We start from the raw sequence: 24,692 nt of genomic DNA on the forward strand, positions 1-24,692 counted from the left end.
TCGAGGCGAGGTGACATTGCTTGGCCTCCCAGGAGCCCTGACTTAACTTCGGCAGACTTCTTTTTGTGGGGTTACTTGAAGAGTAAAGTGTACTCCAATAATCCGACAACCACAGCAGAATTAAAGGAGAATATTCGTCAAGAAATCCAATCAATATCTCCGCAACTTCTAACGAAAGTCTTTCAAAATTTACAAGCAATACTGGAAGAGTGCTGCAACCGCTACGGACGACATCTTGATGATTTAATTTTTAAAACGTAAAATTTATTTCTTTATCCCAAATTCTAATTATATTTTTTTAGAAATAGAAATAGAAATGTTTATTTGCCAGAATACGTTACAATTAGGTCTTAATACAGTTTTAGAGTCAGTATTCAGTCGACATAAAGCCAACATGCAAAACGTTTGTAAATTACATTTACAAGTAGGGTACATCAGGTACATGTATATAATTAAAATAATCCTAATACAACAACGTCAATTCATTACAAATAAAATTAAAAATAGAGAAATACATATAAATTGCACATTAAAAAATTAAGGTAAAAAAATGGATTGATATGTCAGAGTTATGTCATGTAAAACTTTAATAGTACAATTTGTAATTTAAATAGTCCTTAATAGTTTAAAAGCAAAGTTCTTGTAGCCACCTAGTCAATTCTTTCTTAAATTCATTCCCATACAATATTCTCAATTCATGAGGGAGGTTATTGAACAAAACAATACACATGTTATACGCATTTTTCCTATAAATATCAGATTTACAAGCTGGCTGGTATATCATATTTTTATACTGGGCTCGTAGTTCTCTTGCAAACATGTCTTCTCTCTTTGTAAAATATCCTGGGTGGCTTTTTATAAACAGGCATGCCTTTAAAATGTACATAGAAGCTAAGGGGAGTATTTTAAATTTTTGGAATAGAGGTCTGCAACTATCATCAAATCGAACCCCACCTATTTCTCTTAAACACTTTTTCTGGATTATAAATGCCCTCTGAACGTCAACAGAATTGCCCCAGAGCAAGAGTCCGTAATTGAGAGTGGAAGACACATACCCATGATAAGCAATTAACGCGGCCCGAACAGAAACTGAATTCCTTAGACTTCTTAAGGCGAAAACAAACCTCGATAACTTAGAACATACTAGGTCCACATGATCTTTCCAATTTAATTGTTGATCGATAACTAAACCTAAGAATTTTGAAGTTTGAGTATTATTAAGGTTAACATTTATTGATACTGGATTTGAGTTATATGAATGGAATTGTAAAAATGAACTCTTGCTTATATTAATTTTGAGGTCATTATTTTCTATTTTCTTTCATCAGTCAGTGCTTTATTTACGTTCAATTCGTACATAATTTTGTCTGTTCCTTTTATTATTAATGTTGTGTCGTCTGCGAAAAGTATACACTTTTGTGATGTTGCTTGTGGCAGATCGTTTATATACCTACAGCAAGAACAATAAAGGGCCTAAATTACTCCCTTACTCCTGACTCATTGACACGACCCTGAGACCTGAACTTCTCCCTTATAAGTTTGTTATCCTCAGTAACCATTCTTGAGATTTATTTAAAAACATAAAAATTGATTATTATCTATGTCTGGTATTAGTTTCCGTTGCTAAAATCGTTCGTTCGTAAAAGTTAAGGGCGAGTACAGTCACCTGCAATAATTATCTCTTCGAAGGCCGCAAAAATATGTAACACGCTCTTATGGCTCTACGAATAAGATAGTGTCAGATATTTTTGCGGCCTTCGTCGTGTTATATAATATTATTGCAGGTGACTGTACAAGTTTTGTGGGTGTACCTTCTACTTTCTCTATTTTTGACAGTAAGAACTTTGAGAATGAGAATGAAAAATCGCTTTGAGTATCTTCAGAGCTAACCGCCATTTTCGTGGCCCCATATGACTCACGTTGATAGAAAGTCTCAGAATATTCCTTAAAGGTCGCTCAGATGCGGATCGGGGACGTGTGTTTACCGCTTACGTCACCACTTGACACACGACAAATACAAATATCTTTATTTCGCTTTAAAATGTGGTACAAGAGATGTTATAAAATATATCGTGAAACCAGAAACTGGCATGCAAAATTTAGAGTACCTAAATATAAAAAAACATGCAACGTTACGCATTTAGAGTACTTAAAACTACTCTAAACTACTTTTAGAAAAGCGTTTTTATTTCACCAGTAGCCTTTGCCCGCGACTTCGTCCGCGTAAACCCCTAACTTATGAACTGGGCGTACAAAAATTAAAGCATAGCTCATCTATGTAATGCTAGGTCTATCTGACGTATAAATAACACTTGCACAGTCTGTGCTGTCCAAATCATGGCCAGGGTTTTATTCACAATTTCTCTTCCGATACAAATCGGCTGCAAGACGCTGTTTCTTTCTAACTGTCACTCACCTGTCACTCTATGTCACTCTGTTGTTTAATCACAAAACTGTGCAGATTCCTTAAAATGTTATCCCACTTACCATGTTCTGTACGCTCTAGGTCTCATCATCTTCCTCGCATTATCCCGGCATTTTGCCACGGCTCATGGGAGCCTGGGGTCCGCTTGACAACTAATCCTAAGAATTGACGTAGGCACTAGTTTTTACTAAAGCGATTGCCATCTGACCTTCCAACCCAGAGGGGGAAACTAGGCCTTGTTAGGATTAGTCCGGTTTCCTCACGATGTTTTCCTTCACCGAAAAGCGACTGGTATATATAAATATCAAATGATATTTCGTACATAAGTTCCGAAAAACTCATTGGTACGAGCCGGGGGTTTGAACCCGCGACCTCCGGATTGAAAGTCGCACGCTCTTACCGCTAGGCCACCAGCGCTTCCTGTACGCTCTAGGTCTACGATCACGAAATGGCGTTTTGTAATTAGTCATTGCGGCATTTATAGAGTTGAACCAAGAAAAGTCTGCAACGATTTTGATAACGCAGTGTAAGTGTTATTTTAAACGCCAAAGTTCTGAACTTATGACGTATAAATAACACTTGCACTGCGTGTGCTATCATAATCATTGCATCTAACTATTTTGTTGCAAGGTCTGTAGAAGCCTAAAATACGCTTCAGAATATTGTTTTTGTTACAACTGGCAACATTGTACTTCAGCTGTCAAGTCATGTGTCAAAGTCAAATGTCAGTTCCAGAAAAAACTATTTTTGTGGAATGCGGTGCTAGAAATTTCCAAACATTCGTTGCCCACGGGAGAGATTAAAAATACCAAACATGAGTAACATGACTGATACACCAGAAAAAACTAGTGTAGCTGTAAGTATAGTTTTTTTATCCATCTGCTATTGTAATGTTATATTTTATGATAAATTCTTAACATTTCTCTCGACCATTCTCTTTTACCGTTCTGTTTATAATTTTGGGCGAATGTTTATGTCATACTTAAGCGTAATTTTTCTCTTATTTACTTACTTACTTATTTTGAATAAGATGTTTGAGACCTATGCTGTTTTGGCTTTAAAGTTTAGTCAATAAAGTGCATAGTAATGGAGAAGGTTATCTCTTTGTTTTCACTTTTTGGGTTTAACTCATAATAATAACACGGGCGCGGAGGATGACATCAGTCATTTTGAATTTAAATTTTAAGCCTTCTACTTTTATGGTTCAAATTCAGATAACAGCATTCGAAGTTAACATGTTTGGGTAATGTAGGACGACAGGTAAGAATATTCGGAGGTAGCAAAAAGCTGTTACATAAATTTGAGCCCTATGTGTAGCACGCTAAAATTGCATTTAAAACGGGCGTGATCGTGCACAAAAGAAAAAATGCCTTGTTTGTAGCGTATGGGCGAAAAAATCATTTGAGATAAAGAATTACCAACAGATAATATACATCTTACATGCTCTTAAATCTATATAACAATCAAGACTGATGCTTATCTAATCTCTAATTTGTAGGCTTTGGCTGTCTTCATTTCTCAAATCAGCTTACTTAAGGCCGTTCCGTCGGTTTGCCGCTGTCTCTGTTACTTTTCGCAAGAAAGAACGGGAAAGATTATGCGCGCCAAGTGTCAATTTTGATCGAATTTTGTCGATTTTTATTTATTTTAAAAACGTTACCCTACAATATCGAAATTCGAAAGCTATGAAATTATTATTTAAGTTAAGATTGTTTTTTCTTCTTTTTTTATTTATAGTATCACATAATAAATAACCGAGTAAACTTGGATTAAAAGTCCGAGTTAGACGTTACTTTGGGAATTAATTGTATCGAGCTAAGTGTCATAATTCGTGTATCGGAAGCTATGTTATTAAAGATAATATAGTCAAGAACTACATATATTTTTTCCACGTCTACGAATATCAATGCCTCTTAGAAAAACAGGATCATATAAGGAGATTTTTCGCCTTCTGGCTCAGGGAACCGCCTTAAACAATTTTTTATCAAGCAGATACATCTGCGAGCAATAATAATAAGCATGATTAATCCCTGCAGCTTCTTTTCGCCATCGCCCTACGCGAAAACATTACCATCCTCACCACTTAGATGGTTGGCAGTCCTCAACTGTACGTTTCTCTAGAAACTTCCTGCCTCGCACAGCTAAACTGTGGAATGAACTGTCGCCTGCGGTATTTCCGGACCGATATGACCTTCAAACCTTCAAGAAAAGAGCGTATTCCCATCTTAAAGGCCGGCAACGCACTTACAACCCCTCTGGTGTTGCGGGTGTCCATGGGCGGCGGTAATCGCTTTCCATCAGGTGATCCGTCTGCTCGTTTGCCTCCTATTTCATAAAAAAAAAAAAAAAAAAATACGACAAATTTTTATATTAAAACTCGACTCCAACTCAACTCATCAACTTGGTCCCCTGGTCTATCGGCTGGTGACACTCTTGATTTCTTTAATTTGACTTGTTATAATTTAAATTTCCAGAAGCCAAAAATCAAGCATGACTGGTACCAGACAGACGCACAAGTGGTAGTTACCATCCTACTCAAGAATGCACCCGCTGACAAGGTGAAAGTGCATAATGGAGACCGCAGTGTAAGTATTATAACAATAAATGAATTAATTAATCTTCTTCTTCCTGCCCTTATCCCATGTTATGTGGGGTCGGCACAACATGTTTTTCTCTTCCATTCTCCTCTATCCTTCATCACCTCTGCACTCACTCCTTTCTTTCTCATATCCTCTTTCACACAATCCATCCATCGCTTTTTGGGTCTACCATTCACTCTCCGTCCATCAACATTCATCCCTAACATTCTTTTGCCTATATGGCATTCATCCCTCCTCATCACATGCCCATACCACGCTAACCTACTACTCTTACTACTTCTACTAAAATGAATTAATTAATATTATTGCCATACTTTATCATTAAATAATTTCACGGTTTAGACTCACTTGTTTTAGTCACTCGTGTTTTAGTGTTGTTTTGTTGTTGTTACTTTGTGTTAGTATATCTCACAACAGTTTAAATTTGGATACTTTATCATTCTTGGTGCTAGATGATCATAGATAAATTACTCATTTATTTCTTAATAAGTAGTTTTTATTTAACTTGCCCTGTTAGTATGTATGTAAATTAGTGTGGGTCAAATCTTGGAAGCAATATTTTACCCACTTCCCGATTTCCGATTATTTAAATCGGATGGCAATGCAATATTATGACGACATGGAGTTGATCCGATGATGGAGATGGGAGGTGGCCTTGGGTACTTTGTGATAAAACAACAGAAAAAAAAATTGGACAGGGTCCATACATTTTAGTATTTGTTGTTATAGCGGCAACAGAAATACATCATCTGTGAAAATTTCAACTGTCTAGCTAGTTAGATTCATGAGATACAGCATGGTGACAGACAGACAGACGGACAATGGAGTCATAGTACCCGTTTTTACCCTTTGGGTACGGAACCCTAGGAAGTACAGTTAGCGATAAAAGCTTGTACCAAAAATGAAATTTTTGCCTAAAACTTACTATTTCAATTGAGTATCTCTCTTTAGCCCTTCTCTACCTTTCGGGTGTAGGCCTCCTTCATTTTGCGCCATCCGTTACGGTTCTGTGCGACTTGGAGCCACTTCTTCCCCGCAGTCCTTTTGATGTCGTCGTCCCAACGCATCTGGGGTCTACTTTGAGGACGCTCTTCCCCCCATGGTCGCCACTCGAGTATTCGTTTACTCCACGAATCAGTATGAATTAGAGATGCACCGGATATTCGGTTCCTATCCGGTATCCGGCCTATCCGGTTCTTATTTTAGTATCCGGCCGGATACCGACTAGTAACTACTTGATTTCGGAGTACCTAAACAAATGGATTTAAGAAACAGTCACGTTCATAATCGTACTCGTTTATTTTTAAAACAATTTAATCATTCCACACATGCACGCGCATGTCATGCAATCATTTCGAACCTAGAAATGAGTCCGCGCGAAAGTTCACTACGAAACACGTCAAAATCTGCACAATGCGCACCTGAAAAACCGAAATGTAGGTATAGTTCCGCCGGCCGCATATTCGGCGGCCGGATACCGAATATTCGGCCGATTGTCAGGCCGAACATCCGGTATCCGGCCAAACAACTATCCCTTGCATCTCTAGTATGAATTCAATTGAGTATAAAGTAAAGATGATATGAAACGAATGCGAGTGAATGATGAGATGACGGGCGAGAGAGAGGTATGGAAGAAAAAGATATGCTGCGCCGACCCCAAATGAATGGGACAGGGGCAAGCGAATGATGATGATAAAGATGAATACATATTAAGCTTTTTTCAGCTCTCAGTGTCAGCCCCTCTACCAGACACAGATGCCGAATACAGCCTAGAATTAGAACTAGCACATGAGGTTATTCCTTCCATGAGCACGCATGTAGTGTCACCGTCCAAGATAGAAGTGAAGTTAAGGAAGAAGGAGGGTCTCCGATGGGCGAAATTGGAAGGAGAGGGGAATGAAGAAAAAATAAAAGCTATACCACAAGGTAAGTAGGGGAGACGGTGAGTTGAAACAACGTCAATTTTGCGGTATGTGGTGTCACCGTCCAAGATAGAAGTGAAGTTAAGAATAATCGGACAAGTGCGAGTCGGACTCGCACACGAAGGTTTCCATACCATTACGCAAAAAACGGCAAAAAAGTCACGGTTGTTGTATTGGAGCCTTACTTAAATATTTATTTTATTCTGTTTTTAGTATTTGTTATAGCGGCAACAGAAATACATCATCTGTGAAAATTTCAACTGTCTAGTTTTAGAACCCTAAAAAGGACAGTCTCCGATGGACGAAATTGGAAGTTGGAAGGAGAGGGGAATGAAAGGAAAAGTGGTTCCACAAGGTACCGACCTAATAAAGCTTGTAAACCAGTTATTATATTGAGCTGACACTTTACATCTCGCTCGCGCCAATACACGTACGGACAAGTACGGGCGAAACGTGGGAGTGACATCATTTAGATATCATTTCGATGCCACAATGTAAGATTGGATTCCTCAGGCAGGAAGGCCTCAAGTTTTTAATAGTACATTTTACAACTAGTGTGAAAAGAATGTCTTTTTACCACTAGTACCGAGGTATCTTGCCACGAGCTGAAAGCGAGTGGCAAGACTCGGTACGAGTGGTAAAAAGACATTTCACACGTGTTGTAAACGACGTTTTTTAATACAATTGAGAAAAAATAATAAATTAATATATCATTAGTAGAATCATACCACCAAACCAAACCAAAACCAAAAGTACCTATACAGCCCTTGATACTTGAGCTGCCGCAGCCCGCGATACCTTCATACTCGTGCGCGCCCCGGCCGCGGCCGCCGCGGGCCCGGCGCGGGTTGCTCAACGACACCGAGGAGTAACGAGTGAGGCCCTGGTACCTGCTCAAGCTAAATTACATTTTAACTGCGTTTCGAAACTATAGTTTGGAACTAAAAAGTAAAAAGCACTAGTTCGAGAAATTGAGCTTCTCGCACGCTACGCAGCCACAAAAAGTACCACTTTTTGAGCAACTGTATTAAAAAAAAATTTTTTTCAGCCGTCATAGATGCTTCCGGGCCTCCTGCGCCACCGAAGATATACAAAAAAGACTGGGATAAGATAGAGAAAGAGATTAAGAAAATGGTATGTTTATCATATTGTAGCATTTTGACTTTTCACATACTGTCTCTTTCTCGCGTTACCCCGGCATTCTGCCACGGCTCATGGGAGCCTGGGGTCCGCTTGACAACTAATCCCAAGAATTGGCGCTACTACGCACTACTAATTGTAATACTACGTTTGTGGCAAACAAGCATACGGCCCGCCTGATGGTAAGCAGTCACCGTAGCCTATGTGTGCCTGTACTCCGCACCCTCGTTGAGTATAAAACAAATATTTTGTATGTGAAAAGCGCTGGTGGCCTAGCGGTAAGAGCGTGCGACTTTCAATCCGGAGGTCGCGGGTTCAAACCCCGGCTCGTACCAATGAGTTTTTCGGAACTTATGTACGAAATATCATTTGATATTTACCAGTCGCTTTTCGGTGCAGGAAAACATCGTGAGGAAACCGGACTAATCCCAACAAGGCCTAGTTTCCCCTCTGGGTTGGAAGGTCAGATGGCAGTCGCTTTCGTAAACACTAGTGCCTCCGCCGATCTCGGGATTAGTTGCCAAGCGGACCCCAAGCCGTGAAAAAATGCCGGGATAACGCGAGGAAGATGATAGTTTAAATTTATGGGTTACAGGAGGAAGAGGAAAAGCCTGAAGGAGACGGGGCGCTCAACGCTCTCTTCCAGAAGATATACGGCGAAGGATCAGATGAAGTGCGAAAGGCTATGAACAAAAGCTTTGTAAGTACATCAAGGTCAAGGGCCTGACACTCTTTGATATAGAAAGATAGTCTTATTGCGATTCCTATAAGAGGAAAGAGAAAATAGTGTCATGATTTGTCCTTATCACCGACCGGGTGGCATCATAGGTAGGAGGCGATGGCGAAATACCGAAATTTATAAGAGCGGAAGAGAAATAATCCTATGCTGCCCAAATTTTATATGAATATTCTTCCTCTTACCCCCGGTCGCGTCTATAACTACTTGTATATACTATGTCTATAATCACGGTGGTTGCCACATGATCAGTTCATCAAATATGTTTACAATGCATGTGCTCGAAAAGCGCGTTTCCTACGAAGCCATATCATGCGGAAAGTACTACTTCTCCGCACTAGTGCTTTTTGTTTTCAAATTTTTTTTACAGTACATATTATTATTATTATATATATTATATTGTTTAATACACTAGCAGCTGAAAACTGATGCGTGTATATCACTGCACTTGTTTTTTTTATACTATTAGGTCTATTAGTGTTCATTTTGTTAGTTGTTTTATATGTTGCTACTTTCTCGCACTAGTGCGGAAAAGAGCACTTTTCCGCACTAGTGCTTTTTGTTTTCAATTTTTTAATAATTAAACTTATTTGACATTATATGTTTTTTTTATTTACTCGCACAATACATAGTAAAACATTGTATGATACACGTGCGTAAAGATGATTTCCGACTCGTATTCCTTTATACACGCTCGCTTTGCTCGCTCGTGAATAAAATTCCACTCGTCGGAAATCATACACTTTCCGCACATGTTGCATAAATAGCTATTATATATATGCACATTATGTCTATATACTTATGCACCTTATGATGTAGTATTTTTTTTTAAATCTATATTAAGTATATTTACACTCATATCTATCTATCATAAGTTCATATACTTCCTTCAATACATAACTATTAAATTACAGCATACACACCATACTAGTAATTATTCTGTCCAAATTCTAATACATATAGTTTACACTCATACATATTAATATAATTCTAAGCCATTTAGTTTTCGACTAACAGCGAGTAATGGATAATGTATCAAGGGTCTGATGGAAACCAGCGTTGTAGTAAATACACTGCAACATTATGCTGAGGCAAGCTCCTATTTAACACGCATGAATATTTCTCTCTGATATGTGCAACTCAATTCCTTAGTTTTTTTGAAGTGAAACTTCTTATGGGACTTGCAACTGACAGGCGTTAAACGTTTAACGCTACCATAGATAACATAACTATGAAAGCGGTTTACGCTCAAATACAAGAGTGTGACCAGTAAGTTGAATAGGGTAATTTCCCGAAAGTAGGGTAATTGATGCTCTTCTTTTTCATTTCCACATTACGAAGTTTCACTTCTTCCGCGCGGAGGGACTCCACGCACTGTTTTTAAGTCTAAATTTTAGGTTTATCTGTAAAAAATGTATTACGCTATCTGTTAACTGCCATTTCATGTGATGTTGAATAAAAATGTTCTATGTCTATGTCTAAATAAATGACGACCGGTCTGGCCTAGGGGGTAGTGACCATGCCATAGGCATATGAAGCCGATGGTCCCGGGTTCGAATCCCGGTAATGGCATTTATTTGTGTGATAAGCAAAAAATAATGAATAATTTAATACTAATTTGAATACTGAACGTATTGATTATATTTGTTCCTGAGTCATGGATTTTTTTCTATGTATGTATTTGTATATTATATACAGGGTGGCTAAAGAATAAGTGCATTCCCATTGCCAGGGAGGTTTTGGGATTATACTGAGTATCTTCTACTATGGGACCAACCACGAAATCGCAAAAAAAAAATTACCCTCCCATAGAAAATGGACCAGCCAATATGTATGAAACAGCCAAATTTCGTTTCGCGATTTCGGGGTTGGTCCCATAGTAAAAGCTACTCAGTGTAATCCCAGAACCTCCGTGGCAACGGGAATGCACTTATTTTTTAGCCACCGTGTATAGCAGGGATGTTACGGAGCTCCGTTTCCGTTAAGTTTGGTATTAAACATCCGTTTCTGTTCCGGTTCTGTTACTTTTGAAACAGAAGTTATAACGGATGTCAATGCTTAGCGCGGCGGCGGGACATAAGCGGCGTACATCAAAAATTAAACCAGTCATTCGCTCGTCGCCCCAATTGTCACGTGCTACACTATTTTGTTGTTTGTTTTATTCGTGTTATTGTGTATATACTACCCTATTCGTATTGTGCTTTGTAATGTATACCTACTGACAGTACTGTCTCAGGCTCTGATTCTGGTTCCGGTTCCGTTTTCGGTTCCGAATCCGTTTCTGGTTCCAATAAAATTAGTTTAAAACATCTGGTTCCGCTTTCGGTTCCGATGTAACATCCGTTACATCCCTGGTGATGATATAGTAAACAAAACGGCCCTATTGAAATCGTGAATTTATCTTCAGGTGGAGTCCGGAGGCACGGTGCTCAGTACGAATTGGAGCGAGGTGGCCAAAGACAAGGTGGAGGTCAAACCGCCCGACGGACTCGAATTCAAAAAGTGGGATGAATAAGACAACTTATACAACCGGAGACAACATTATTACGGAATATTTAGATCAGTTCGGTTTCATTTCACTCACTATTATTTTTAGGCGTACAACCGCCGCGGACACTCGTGCCTGAGGAAGGATTCCCGAAGAATCCGAAATATGTCGCCAAAAGCGACTAAAAATAAAAGTGAGTGAAACCGTACTGATCTAAATATTTGTGCCATTTTCAACCAAAAGGGTACTTATTGTCGGTTGTCAATAAGGCGCTATTTCCATATAGCTTCAATTCGAAATCAACCTTATCGACAAGCGACAATGTGGTACCTTTTGGTTGTAAACGTCACATTTTGAAATATGTCTCACGATAGTTTTATTTCGAACATTATTATAGATACGTAACTTGGTTAAGAGCCACTTGCACCATCCCACTAACCAGGGGTTAAACCGTTAACCCAGTGTGAAATTGTACTGGTAACCATGGTAACTCCAGGTTTAACCGGTTAACCCCAGGTTATTGAATGATTTAAGTGGCGCTAAGAGTCATAAGAACCTATACTTCGTTTTTTTAGCATAATGAAATGAAATATGAAATGAAATGAAATATATTTATTTGGGACGAAGCATGTTGCTGATTTGCATTTGTAGCCACCAGACGAAGCCTGCGTTGCGAATTTTTTACATGTAACTAGGTTATTTTTTAAGAAGTGCACATTTTTATTGTTTTGTGTGAATAAATGATTATAATTAAGAATTTATTAATAACAATTGTTACATGTCGAGGTAGGTAAGAGCGTGCGACGTGCAACCCGGAGGTCGCGGGTTCAAACCCCGGCTCGTACCAATGAGTTTTTCGGAACTTATGTACGAAATATCATTTGATATTTACCAATCGCTTTTCGGTGAAGGAAAACATCGTGAGGAAACCGGACTAATCCCAACAAGGCCTAGTTTACCCTCTGGGTTCGAAGGTCAGATGGCAGTCGCTTTCGTAAAAACTAGTGCTTATGCCAATTCTTGGGATTAGTTGCCAAGCGGACCCCAGGCTCCCATGAGCCGTGGCAAAATGCCGGGAGAACGCGAGGAAAATGATGAGAGAGTAAGAAAAATTGTGCCCCTTAGTTTGACAGCCAAAACAGATGGCGCTTCTCTGAATTGATCAAACGTCAACTTTTGACAATCAGATTTACGGCAAAATTGTCTTTGATTTTACACATCATACGCAATTAACCTTTTGGACGCCAATGACCGATATATACGCACCGCAGGTTTAACGCCAAAGACCGATTAATCGGTCATAGACCACAGTGCAACATAGACCTACATGCATATGCATAAAGCTCAATTTCGGTTTTGACACTTCGGTGACGTGGCGTCTGGATGACAGCTTTTGTGTTTGACACCATGGAGACTATATAATTTGACACGGCGTCGAGAAGGTTAAACCTGGAGTTATTATGGTTACCAGTACATATTTGACAATTGGGATGGTGCAAGTGGGCCTAAGTGTTATAAATGCCACCGAAAATTCGGTTTATAACATGTGGAAATCGTGAAAAATCGCGGAAAAAAGGATGAATAATTTAATTTGAATACTGAAACTCCCGCATTTTAAAACGTAATGATTATAATATTTATAATTATTCTCATTGTTTGTCGTTGCAAAAAATTGTTATACAGAGAAAAAAATACATACTAAACTTTTACTGGCTCTAATTTCTTTGTATTACAATTCCTAGCAACGAATTAAGACATAGATATATTATTGTATGTTACTCGAACACGAAACCAGTGGAGGGACAATCCTCCTTTCGGGCAAGCTCGGCTCCGTTCGGCTCAGCATTGCTCCGAGCAATGGGGTTGGCAACTGTCAAAGGTTTGCAGAGATGGCGCCATCATAGCATGCCCCTTTTTCTATGAGATTTGGCTTAAAGGGCTGGCATCCAGCATTAAGAAAAAACAAAAATTTGACACCATTCTAGGGATTGACAGGGCAAGCTATGCTGGCGCCATCTGCTAATTATTTCGACCGGCCAACCCCATTATTAGGGTTGGCACTTCCCTTCCCTTTGCGTGCACGACCACAGATAAGAATCTTAAATTTCGACAAACCTAAGTAGCCGAAAGGGATAGTGCCCACACATTAGAAAGGGACAGCATGATTCGTCCCTGAATCGCTGTCAAACTTCGGGTTTGTAGGAAGTGTCCTTTCTGTACGGTAGTACTATTATTTATTCTGTGACGAAATTTGGCATAAATAAGTTTCATTATTTTTCAGAATGTTGTTTTAAAATGTGAGCGTAGCCTAGATTGTATGGCGGCGGCTATAGGTTCGCGTGACTTAAATTTTAGGAACAGAAAAGACCAAGGAGCCCCAGTATCTGGTTAAGCATTTTTTTTACTATTAAGTGAATTTATAGAATAAAGATTGAAAATGTTTATGGTTTTATTTTTCACAGAACTATACTCTGGCGCAGCGACCTTGCCAGTAGAAAAAAGCGGCAAATTTAAAAAATGTAGGCGCAGAGTTGACTTCTAAGAAAATTCTTATTTCGCTCTTTGTGGGTGTGTTTCAGTACCTATAGCTTCTGCCCGCAACTTCGTGTCTTCTCTATCTCTATAGCCGTAACACACTACCACACCGCTCCAAGGTTGCGGGGTGCGGCGCACGTATCGATAACTTAGTGTGAAAGGTGGTCGCCGTACGTGCGTTAAGGACGCAGCTATAAGTTAGAGCGAGAAAGATATTTTGACTGCACCTGCAAGGTCGCGGTGCGGTGCGGTAGTCTGTTATGGCTTTTAATCAAGGACAAATCAGGGACAAATGCCCTGAAAAAAAAACACTCCGATCAAAAAGACCGCGAGCCAGGAACAGATTTCCATGACCAATCGTCTCCCGGGCGAAAACTCGTATAGTGGTTAACGGCTATGTATGATGAACCCTCGTGAACGTCAGCTGCTGCTCCGTTGGTGGGTTGAGGAATGGCAGCAAATAGTCTATAAAAAAATTTAGTCATCGTCTCTCGTTTGATACTTTGTCAGATGATAGTTTAGATGCTATTGTGAATAAACAAAATCGTCAGCCGATTGTATCGCTGTGGAAAGACCGTCAGCTGGTCACATGAACATATGGTGGAATGTTATCGATCCCAGTGCGCCCTCACGAACGGCCAAGAGGTTGAAACGCCGGAGTGGGTTTAGTGGGTAGGGCCAGTTCTCCCCCCCTCTCGCCAAGAGAGGGAAAAGGAGCGGCGAGTCCCACACACCGTGCGTAAGTGCATTCCCACTCCGACAAAAAAAAAAAAAAAAAATGGTCACATGAACATGTAAAAAAAAATATTTTTTTCAGTCATCGGCGTCATCGCCTTCCGTTTGATACTTTATCAGATGATAGTTTAGGCCTGTTGTATCGCGGTTGAAAGACCGTGTTACGCGTTTCGGTCGCTGCCATTCCTCAACCCACCAACGGAGCGGCAGCTGACGTTCACGAGGATTCATCATACATAGCCGTTAACCGCTATACGAGTTTTCGCCCGGGAGGCGATGACTGACGAATTTTGCGCCTGGCTCGCGGTCTAAAACCCTTGTGGTTTTTAAACAGCTATTCAAAGAAAAAACACGAAAACGTGTTTATAATTTGTCAAGGGACTGTCTCATTTCGGGCGTAGACGGAGAGTCATACTGTCTTTGTCTTGCACTGGTGCTGGCGCCCAGAAGAAGGGGATGAGTGTAGTTTTTTTTGTTCTTATTTACTGACAAGATTTGCTTGACCATAGAAATAATTTATTTTCAGTTACCCTTCCTTAGGCCCCATTCGCACAAGAGCTTAAAAAGCGTCGCATTAAAACCCGACGTTGGCGCTTTTTTACCTTTTCTAATATTTGTGTTCATTTTGAGCGCTTAAAAATCATTTGAGTCGTACTCCCTCACTCCCTGCCTTGTGGACGTGTAGTAATATAAACACGCTTAAAAATTAAGCATGTAACATACAGTAATGGTCGACTTTTTTTAGAATTAGCAAGTCGGGATCGAGCTCCCATATATTTAAAAAAATGTTCCCGTCTGTACCACAGATTATTAACTAGTTACTTGGCGTGTAAAGAGGGTGAAGAGAAAGAAAGTAATAGAAGACGAAGATTGGACGCCTGAGCTAGCGAAGTTACGGTCTAGGGCGCGTAGGAAGAGAAAATAAATACATACATGTATACATACATAATAATCACGCGGGCCTATTTCCCGGAGGGGTAGGCAGAGACCACGGATTTCCACTTGCTACGATCCTGACATACCTCTTTCGCTTCCTTCACTTTCATAACATTCCTCATACACGCGCGCCGGTTTAGGGTGCTCTTAACCTGGCCTTTCTTCAGGATTTCCCCGATCGGATCAGAGAAAGTCCGCCGAGGTCTGCCCCTTCCAACTCCCGTTTCTACCTCTCCCTTATACCTTGTTCAGAATAGGTTCGTTTATTTCATTAATTCCACCGCCTACAAACTTTGTGTTCTTCCTCAGCTTATCCCGGCATTTTGCCACGGCTCATGGGAGCCTGGGGTCCGCTTGACAACTAATCCCAAGAATTGACAGCACTAGTTTTGACGAAAGCGACTGCCATCTGACCATTCTGACTTTCCAACCCAGAGGGGAAATTTATTGGGATTAGTCCGGTTTCCTCACGATGGTTGCCTAAAAACTTTTAGTAACCACCCGAATGAGGGCTAACGCGTATGATTTCGCCGCTAGGGGCGCTAGTGTAGATGGTGGTCTTTTCCATAGTTCGAAATGTCAAATGTCACTTGTCACTTCAATGACTGACAGCTTTTCTATAGTCTTTTGGACCACCATCAACAGAGGCGCTAACTGGTGAGCAAAAAAACGATAGCCCTCATTTCAATTAGCCTCATGCATGAAGTTTATATTTTAACGAAATATGTTTTATTCGGATGTTTGTTACCGTTATATCATGTTACAAATGCATTTCCGTTTTTAAATTACCATTTAATTACTTAAAATTATAAATAAAAAGTACAAAAATTTGCCCGCGAAAAGCTAGTGAGCGAAACGCTCGAAACGCCACGTGACGTCACGCGTTCGACAGATTAGTGTCATTAGTAGCAAACGTCAGTTGGGCCGCCCAACGTGTGACGTCATCACGCTCTGTCGAATTCGCGCCAAAAATTATGAGCGTTTCAACCGCTCAAAAATTTTCAACATTTTAAATATTTTTTAATAAAATAATGTTAAGGTTTACAAAAGTGTTTTTATCATTTCCGGTGTTCCAACGATATAAATTATGAATCCAAAAATAAAAATAAATTCATGCATGGAGCTAATTACAGTATTACTTAGACATGTAGGTAACGTATCCTATTTATAAATAATGTTGAAAACAAGTTCTTTTCCTCGTCAAATTGATAACGTTCATTAATGTAAACAAATAACACGTTTGTTTTAAATAATATTTATTTAATAATTTCTCAATAGCTAAGATTACAATTTCCTATACTACTATTTATATTTATATCACAAAACTTAAGTACTTTATAATATAAATACAGTCGATTTTTTGTCAATGAAAATTAAAATTAAACAGAAAACCGAATATCACTGGGTTTAGAAACCATAGCAATATGTTTCATATAAAATTATAATTTTCATTTTTTTTTTACAAAATAAATGGTCATATTGCGTTACCTTGCCTTGCGTTTGTAGGTACAGTCGCCATCAGATATATATGAGCGGCCAAGGTGCTCACAAATATCTGAACACGCCTCTATGAGGGCTATCGTTTTTTTGCTCACCAGTTGGCGCCTCTGTTGATGGTGGTCCTTCTTCTTCTTTTAAAATTATGGCTTCAGCCCAGTGGGACTATTTCGCCAGTATCAAGGTATTGAGAGGTTTACAAACGACAAAAATTGTACGGTTGTACAAGACAGTGTACGGTGATTTGTTAGCTCTTGTAAATCGATAGCTAGTCTTTACAAGAAGCACGTGGACTACCGGCCGTTGACTCCAAGATGGTGGTTAAACGCGCTTCAAAATTAATTCTCCATTCACTGCACACTACCACATTAGTTTACTGTATAATAAGCTATCGATATTACACTTTAAACAATATTAATAAGCAAAAAACAAAGTAATTAATCACGATGCTAACTATCAAGATGGCGCTCGAAGCGGAAGTCCTGATGGTGGTCCAAAAGACTAAAGAACAGCTGTCAGTCATTGAAGTGACAAGTGACATTTGACATTTCGAACTATGGAAAAGACCACCATCTACACTAGCGCCCCTAGCGGCGAATTAATACGCGTTAGCCCTCATTGTCAAGGCGCTAGGTGCGTGTTCAGATATTTTTGAGCACCTCGGCCGCTCCGATATATCTGATGGCGACTGTACATTTTACTTTCTTTTTTCAATCCTTACATAAGCTGCCTTATACAGTATGCATGTTGTTTAATTTAAACATTTTCGGTAATTTCTAAATGCTTTAAAAATAAAGCTAACATGTGATATCTACATGTAAGAATTTTTTCTCATAATGAGATCATTTTGAGCTCTTAATCCGGGTAATTTCTGATGCCGATATAAGATAAAAATGGAAAATTGGTTCTAATTTGTAAAGAAAATGTATGGTTCTGGGTATATATTAAACTCGTGCTATTTGTAGGGTAAACTACCAAATTATTTGCTTGCATCCTATTTCTGCTAACTCAAATAGCTCGGATGGACATTAGGAGTTAGGACAGTCTTCGCTATGCTTTGATATTATTTTTGGCTTAATTAGCAATTACCATGTTTTGTATTAGTGCCTAGATATTTCATGAGTTAAGAATATTTATTTGAATGATCCAAAAATGTAAACCAATGCGTAAAAATACTTATATCATACTAGATGAGGTTTAGGTGAGAAAATCATATTTTCACCTCAGCAGCTCGAACAAGCTTATTTTCGTCACTCCCTGGAGTGAGGAAAGTGCGACTTTCCTCACTCCAGGGAGTGAAACAAAGTAGCTTTTTAATTTATAAGTAGCCTTTTATTACATTTTTTTTATGGTACGGTACGGTACGGTACGGTACGGTCCGGTCCGGTCCGGTCCGGTTTCGTCTCGTATCGTATCGTATCGTATCTTATCGTATCGTACATATTATAATACTTTTTTTTTCTGTTTATTCTGTGTAATTCGAAATACATTTTAACCTTTAATATGTTCTCACTACTGCGGTGAAAAATTATGTGTGCAACACGAGAGCAAAGTTATTTTACATCTCGTGTTTTTGAGTCTTTCGCTTTCTCGGGACTCAAAATAAACACTCGCAATAAAAACCAACTTTCCTCTCTTGTTGCACAAATAACTATTTTACCACGAGTTTCGTGAATAGTGGAGTAAGATATGAGAACAAAAATCAAACAAAATCTAGTATAACATTAAGCTTTTTTATAGCAACACCAAGGCACTCATTTTTTATGCTAGTAATTTTAAAGGTATTAAAGTGCCCTTTTAAGATATGTGTGACATAATCACAATGATGTACCATAGTACCTATGCATGTATACAAACAAGGTGTTCACGAGGAAACCGAAAGATTTTAACCACGCTTTTCTGAGGCCAAAAGAAGGAAAAAAAATAATAAGTGTAGGTCAAATTAGAAAAAAAATACTTTTTTTTTTTTCAATTTTTAAGATGTATTTGTACATAATAAGTAAATATTATTGGTAAACTTGTCACTTAAAATGGACTTTTACTTTTTTTTTCGTAAAACGTAGTTTTTACAAAGTGTTACTTGTCACTTTTTGACATCTATCAGTAAGGTTACTTAGACTACGTCCCACAGTGGCAACATCGACATCAAAAATGCGTTTTGCACTATGAAACAATAAACTTTTTTTTTTTTAATTGGTATTAACTGAAACTAGGCAAATTACAGAAAAGTTTATAGGACATTTTAGTCTTTAAATACCTATGATCAGGAATACGCTGTTAAAATTATTCGGTTTCCTCATCGTGTATATGTAGTGTAAACAATGCTATAATGTACATTGCAAAAACCGCTACCGATTGGCTATCGAGGCTATACCTACAAACATTTTTGTAAATATAAAAAAAAAATAGCCTCTGAAAACTTTTCTTGGTGCAGGAGCTGGGGTGGTTTAAGTAACGCTTGTTTTTCACGCAAAACAGACACAATTGTTGTAAATTTGAGAAAAATGCCAAGGAAACTAGCTAAATAGTGGACTGCTCGCCACAGAATAAATAATAGTACTAGGTACAGAAGGTTCACTCTCTAACAAAACGCGTCTATTACGACAGATATGACCGCTAGGTGGCGCAAGCGCGAGCATGCGTCCGTTCCGTAGCGGTGCGCGGCAACTACTATGGCTAAACACCAAAATTGGTGTGGGCCGCATGTACTTGTAGCGACGCGACGAAATCGCGGAGTGAGCCACGCCTGCTCTCGCGCCTAATGATGGTCCCATGACAGTTCAGTTTTATATCGAGATGTAAAATCTTTTTTTAGTCATGTTTCTAGCGTATGAACTTTTGAACGCTTTATCTCATAAACAAAAACGTCACTGACTGGATAGACTGGTCACGGACGCAAGCGAACTAATGTAAACCTTACTTGAAAGTGTGAAGGTTAGTTTGACAGCGTATGCCATAACACCTATAATTGTAATAAGTTTTGGCAAAAATTTTAGTTTTGGTACTTGGCTGTACTTTTCTTAACACAGGCAACTAATACTTATTGAGACAATTCTAAAAACCCCAAACACAATTAGGTCGCGTTGTTTATCACAGAGTTCCTATGGCCACCTCCTGTCTCCATCATCAGATCAGCTCGATGGTACCATAATATTGCATTGTCACCCGACATTGTATATGCAAATTTTCAGCTTCATCGGAAACCGGAAAGTGGGTCAAATTTAACTTGGAAGATTTGACCCGTACCTAGTATAGTATTATATAATCTGTGCCCGTACATTGCAAGTTAAATAAAAGCTTGTAAAAACATACAAAACATATTTTGTTTTGAATTAAGCCCGACCAAAAGATACTTGAAGGCCATAGTGGCCTATCATTCGTCGTGACAGGTATACGAACAAATATTTTAATATCGACTTTACTAACCTAAGGTTAACAAGGTATGGTTAACAAGGTTCCGACAAACAATATGTGGTATTCTCTATAAAAAGGGACCTTATTGTCGATGGCGCTTACGCCATTATTAACGATACTCCGATATAAATACAATGCCGCGCGACGCTGTGCGGCGTAAGCGCCATCGACAATAAGTTCCCTTTTCATAGAAAATGTCCCCTATGATTATGATATTTTTTTATACAAGTTAGGAAAAGTTACAAAATCTTTGTACTGTGTCCTTTTTTTTCTAAAACGCGATTTTTGCAAGCGTTTTAGTACTAACTTAATACTTAAGTACTAAGATCACATTACTTATTTTACAGACAAAAAATGGAACTAGGTTCAGAATCACTTTATTGCATGGAAAATAGTGAAAATATTAAAACACATGATTCCTACTACGATAGAAGGAACTAAGTTTTTTCTACAAATGGACCAGACTTTTATTGGACAATTTCACCTAAAAAGAAATATTTCAATAGTTAACCTTCCTATACGCAAAAATCTAGTGCAAAACAAGATTATTATAATACACAAATAAAATAATGTTTAAGAAAGAAGTATGATTTTGTATCTGAAATTTAGGTAATGAAATATTGTACATATATGCCTGATACAAACATGCAAAACTAAAACGTTGTTTTTGACGCACAGATAACATCAATGTTGAAACTGATAAATTTAAATGTAACTAACAATGACTTTATGATATTTACATATTTCAGTAAAACATTGACAAATCTTACATATTTTAATTTACACAACATATGGTTATGTCCATGGTACATAAAAACCTATAAAACGAGTAGTAACATTCGTATGGTTTGTGCACACTTAAATCTAATTTGCTATTTTTTAATTATAATTATCAGATATTCGAAATAATACTTGATTTATTATTTTAAATGGAGGAGTACAAGTGATGAAATGATTAATACATTTAAACGTTCTCCAACAGATTATATAAGAATGTTTTATTAAAAAGCGTGATATAAATCTAACCTAAAAATTCTAACCAAATTAGCAATTTCATTTTCACTCGACTTTTCACATATACAAAAACTCCCAGTTTCACTATTTACCAAACTTTTAGTCTTTTACCAAAGGCCTATGTACATACGCTAGTCCTTAAAACCTTGGATATAAATAACGATAAAATACCAATAGAAAAATTCTGAAACTTTTTCAAATCCGCGCTGTTGTTTTATGCGATAAACACAGCGCATATTATTTGTTGACAATGCGCTTAACGCGTAAAACAATATAATGTCATTAGATTTGATTATGATATGAATTAATTGTATCTAACATAGTTTTAAGTTCCCGCATGTTCGACTAACCTGTTATGGATTTCTGTGGTCCGAAATAGATGATTTTTATTTTATTTATTTATCATTTATTAGATTGTCTAATGTAAAATGACATTTTTCCTTCATTCCGTTGATCGCATGCGCTCAACGCTGCGTTTATCCTATTTTTATTATTCTATGGACCTTTGCCTGAATTAAAGTGATTTTATTTATTTATTTATCGCATTAAACCATAGACGAGTAACACAAGACGACTGTGTCTGTGTCTATTATATGTGTGTGACTGTGTCTATACAAAGTTGCGTTCCACATTAGTGGAACGCAACTTTATATTAATACAGCGCCATCTAATGACCGAAAGTTGAGTTATTTTCTCAAGAGGTCTAAGCACGTGCAAGTGAACTAAGTGACTTGACCCTCACTTCCAACTAGGCTAGCCGTAATATTTAGAACTTAACCTCTGGACAAAATAACTACTTCCGTTCAATAGATGGCGTTGCGGAAGCCGATTTTGAAACCAGAGATCTAAGCTCCAAAGAAAATGGATGGAACTGGTAGATTTGAAAAACGTAATTTGTATTAAATATTTATTAAGATAAAATTACGTCCCTTCTATAGTTTTATGTGCTTTGGTTGACATATTGCACCACATATTGATAATTCTCTTTAATATTGACCCAGAACGATACCGACCTAAAGCCCAGTCCAGACGGAACAACTTTTTGCTAATCTGATTAAGTTGTCCTATCAAATCAGGCCGTGCGGACGCAAACGCCAATTTGGCTCGCCGATTATGGCCGATAATACCGATAAAATGGAGGTGTGACGCAAGAATACGAATTTGTTACGCTAGTATTTTCGTTTGGGGGATTTTTTTTAATTTAGAACGCTCAAATATCACCATAAATCAAAAATAGGTGATTATGATTAAATTGGAGATTGACGCCAATTTAATTTCTGATCAAATCGGTCGATTTGATCATCCCGCCTGGACTCCACTTGATACAAAATTGCAGCTTTTTAGGGAACCGCAATATAACATTAGAAGTAGAGTCATTGTAACGTTTCTTTCATTATATCTCCTAGAGTAATTAAATAATTAAGTTAATGGCCATGTAAATACTGGAAAATAATTACTACCTAACTATTGATCTCTCAAACAATAAAAAAAATACTTTATTTTTATAAATAATAGTATAAAATATTACTTAAAATTGGTAGTCACTATTGCATCTATTTTTTATTACAGTTGGACTAATTATGAATTAGGTCCTTTTTTCATTATTTTAGTTTATTTTTAGCAAGCTACTTGAGGTTTGGAAGATAAACCCCCCCTAACTGTACAAAGTCTCGATTAGTTAATTTGTGTTTTATCCCTTTCTTACGAATACATATGTCAGAATGACAGATTAAGACAAAAGATTAATAGGTAAATGAGGCTTGTAGCACGTTTACGAATAACTTCGAGAGCAATTTTCGATCCGATTTTTTTTTAAATTAAAGTTAGACCATTTTGATAAAAGTTGAGCATTAAAAATACCAACGCTTACGCTAAAATAATTAATTTAAATGAAAGAAGAAACAGCTTGCAACCGGAAGCCCCTTCGTCATCTTAGCGCCTTTCCGGCTGCATCCTAAGTGTTCGGAATACGCTCCGGGAAACCTAATCCCAAGAATTGGAGACGGCGATTTAACGAGTGTGCCATGTTTTTCAACTTGAATTCACGATTTTTTGAGTTAGATCGGTACCGTTCTCAGGGTGATTTTTGAGTTAGGTCAGAACCGTTCTGAGGGTGATTTTTTGAGTTAGGTCAGTACCGCTCTGAATGTTTGTATGCGTTCGGTCGGTACCGTTCCAAATGTGCTTTATCTTCACCTATAGTAACATACCCAATCATAAATAACAGTCGATTTCAAAAAATATACCAACGTGTTTCCAAAGATTTTTTAGGGTTCCGTACCTCAAAGGGAAAAAACGGAACCCTTATTTTATTTAATCATGACAAGTATTGGAGACCTTTATGATGCAAAGATGGGGACAGTTTGGTATATTTTTTTGTCGCCTTACTGGTATTGGAACATTATATACATATTTAAGTATCAAACGTCCAAGGATTCTACCGAAAGCGTATCGCACTGCACTCATATGTCGACCTCGCAGATCTTTCTCTTCTGTGGTCCGAATTTATCTTTCTTCACTTCCTGTTTCATCCGGATGTACGATTCGAGCCGTGTCATGGCGAATTCCTGAAGAAGAAAAAACATTCATCACATTACAGTAAAACTCCAGTTAATCTACCCTCCTATAGTATAAGAAAAAAATACAAAATTTGCCAGTGAAATTTGAACCTAAGATGTAGGAAATAGAATTGATTTTATTCTATTTTACACACACACCACAACAGATGTGTCGCGATTGTGAACACATCCACTTCGTTGAGCAGATGATTCACATCATCGATAGATGGCGTTGCATCCTTCGCGTAATAGTTTAGGTATTCGCGGATGAATATTTGCTATTGAAATATAATTTATAGACTTACCCAATAACCGAAGGGGATCTGGCTTTTACTGGCGTTGACTATGGACCATAGACACCATAAGAGATGCGTCGCGATCGTGAACGCATCCACTTCGTTGAGCAGATGATTCACATCATCGATAGATGGCGTTGCATCCTTCGCGTAGTAGTTTAGGTATTCGCGGATGAATATTTGCTATTGAAATATAATTTATAGACTTACCCAATAACCGAAGGGGATCTGGCTTTTACTGGCGTTGACTATGGACCATAGACACCATAAGAGATGCGTCGCGATCGTGAACGCATCCACTTCGTTGAGCAGATGATTCACATCATCAATAGATGGCGTTGCATCCTTCGCGTAATAGTTTAGGTATTCGCGGATGAATATTTGCTATTGAAATAT

At 38.1% G+C, this 24,692-nt stretch overlaps 2 protein-coding genes across 2 annotated transcripts in view; one reads left to right on the top strand and one right to left on the bottom strand.

The window, feature by feature from the left end:
- Positions 1–3,148: 3,148 nt before the first annotated feature.
- LOC134753538 (protein SGT1 homolog) lies at positions 3,149–13,753 on the top strand. Its single transcript, XM_063689449.1, has 6 exons — positions 3,149–3,281; positions 4,900–5,010; positions 6,750–6,951; positions 7,996–8,081; positions 8,683–8,787; positions 11,231–13,753. The coding sequence occupies exons 1-6, from the start codon at positions 3,240–3,242 to the stop codon at positions 11,336–11,338; spliced, it is 654 nt and encodes a 217-aa protein (XP_063545519.1). The 5' UTR covers positions 3,149–3,239; the 3' UTR covers positions 11,339–13,753.
- A 3,005-nt stretch (positions 13,754–16,758) lies between these two features.
- Positions 16,759–24,692, bottom strand: part of LOC134753548 (choline/ethanolamine kinase) — a 33,672-nt gene continuing 25,738 nt past the window's right edge. The window contains exon 9 of the mRNA XM_063689459.1: positions 16,759–24,009. Within this exon, the coding sequence (XP_063545529.1) occupies positions 23,905–24,009 (105 nt within the window). The 3' untranslated portion in view covers positions 16,759–23,904. The remainder of the gene's footprint in view (positions 24,010–24,692) is intronic.

The sequence above is a fragment of the Cydia strobilella genome, chromosome 27 (genome assembly GCF_947568885.1).
Source record: "Cydia strobilella chromosome 27, ilCydStro3.1, whole genome shotgun sequence".
NCBI lineage: Eukaryota > Metazoa > Arthropoda > Insecta > Lepidoptera > Tortricidae > Cydia > Cydia strobilella.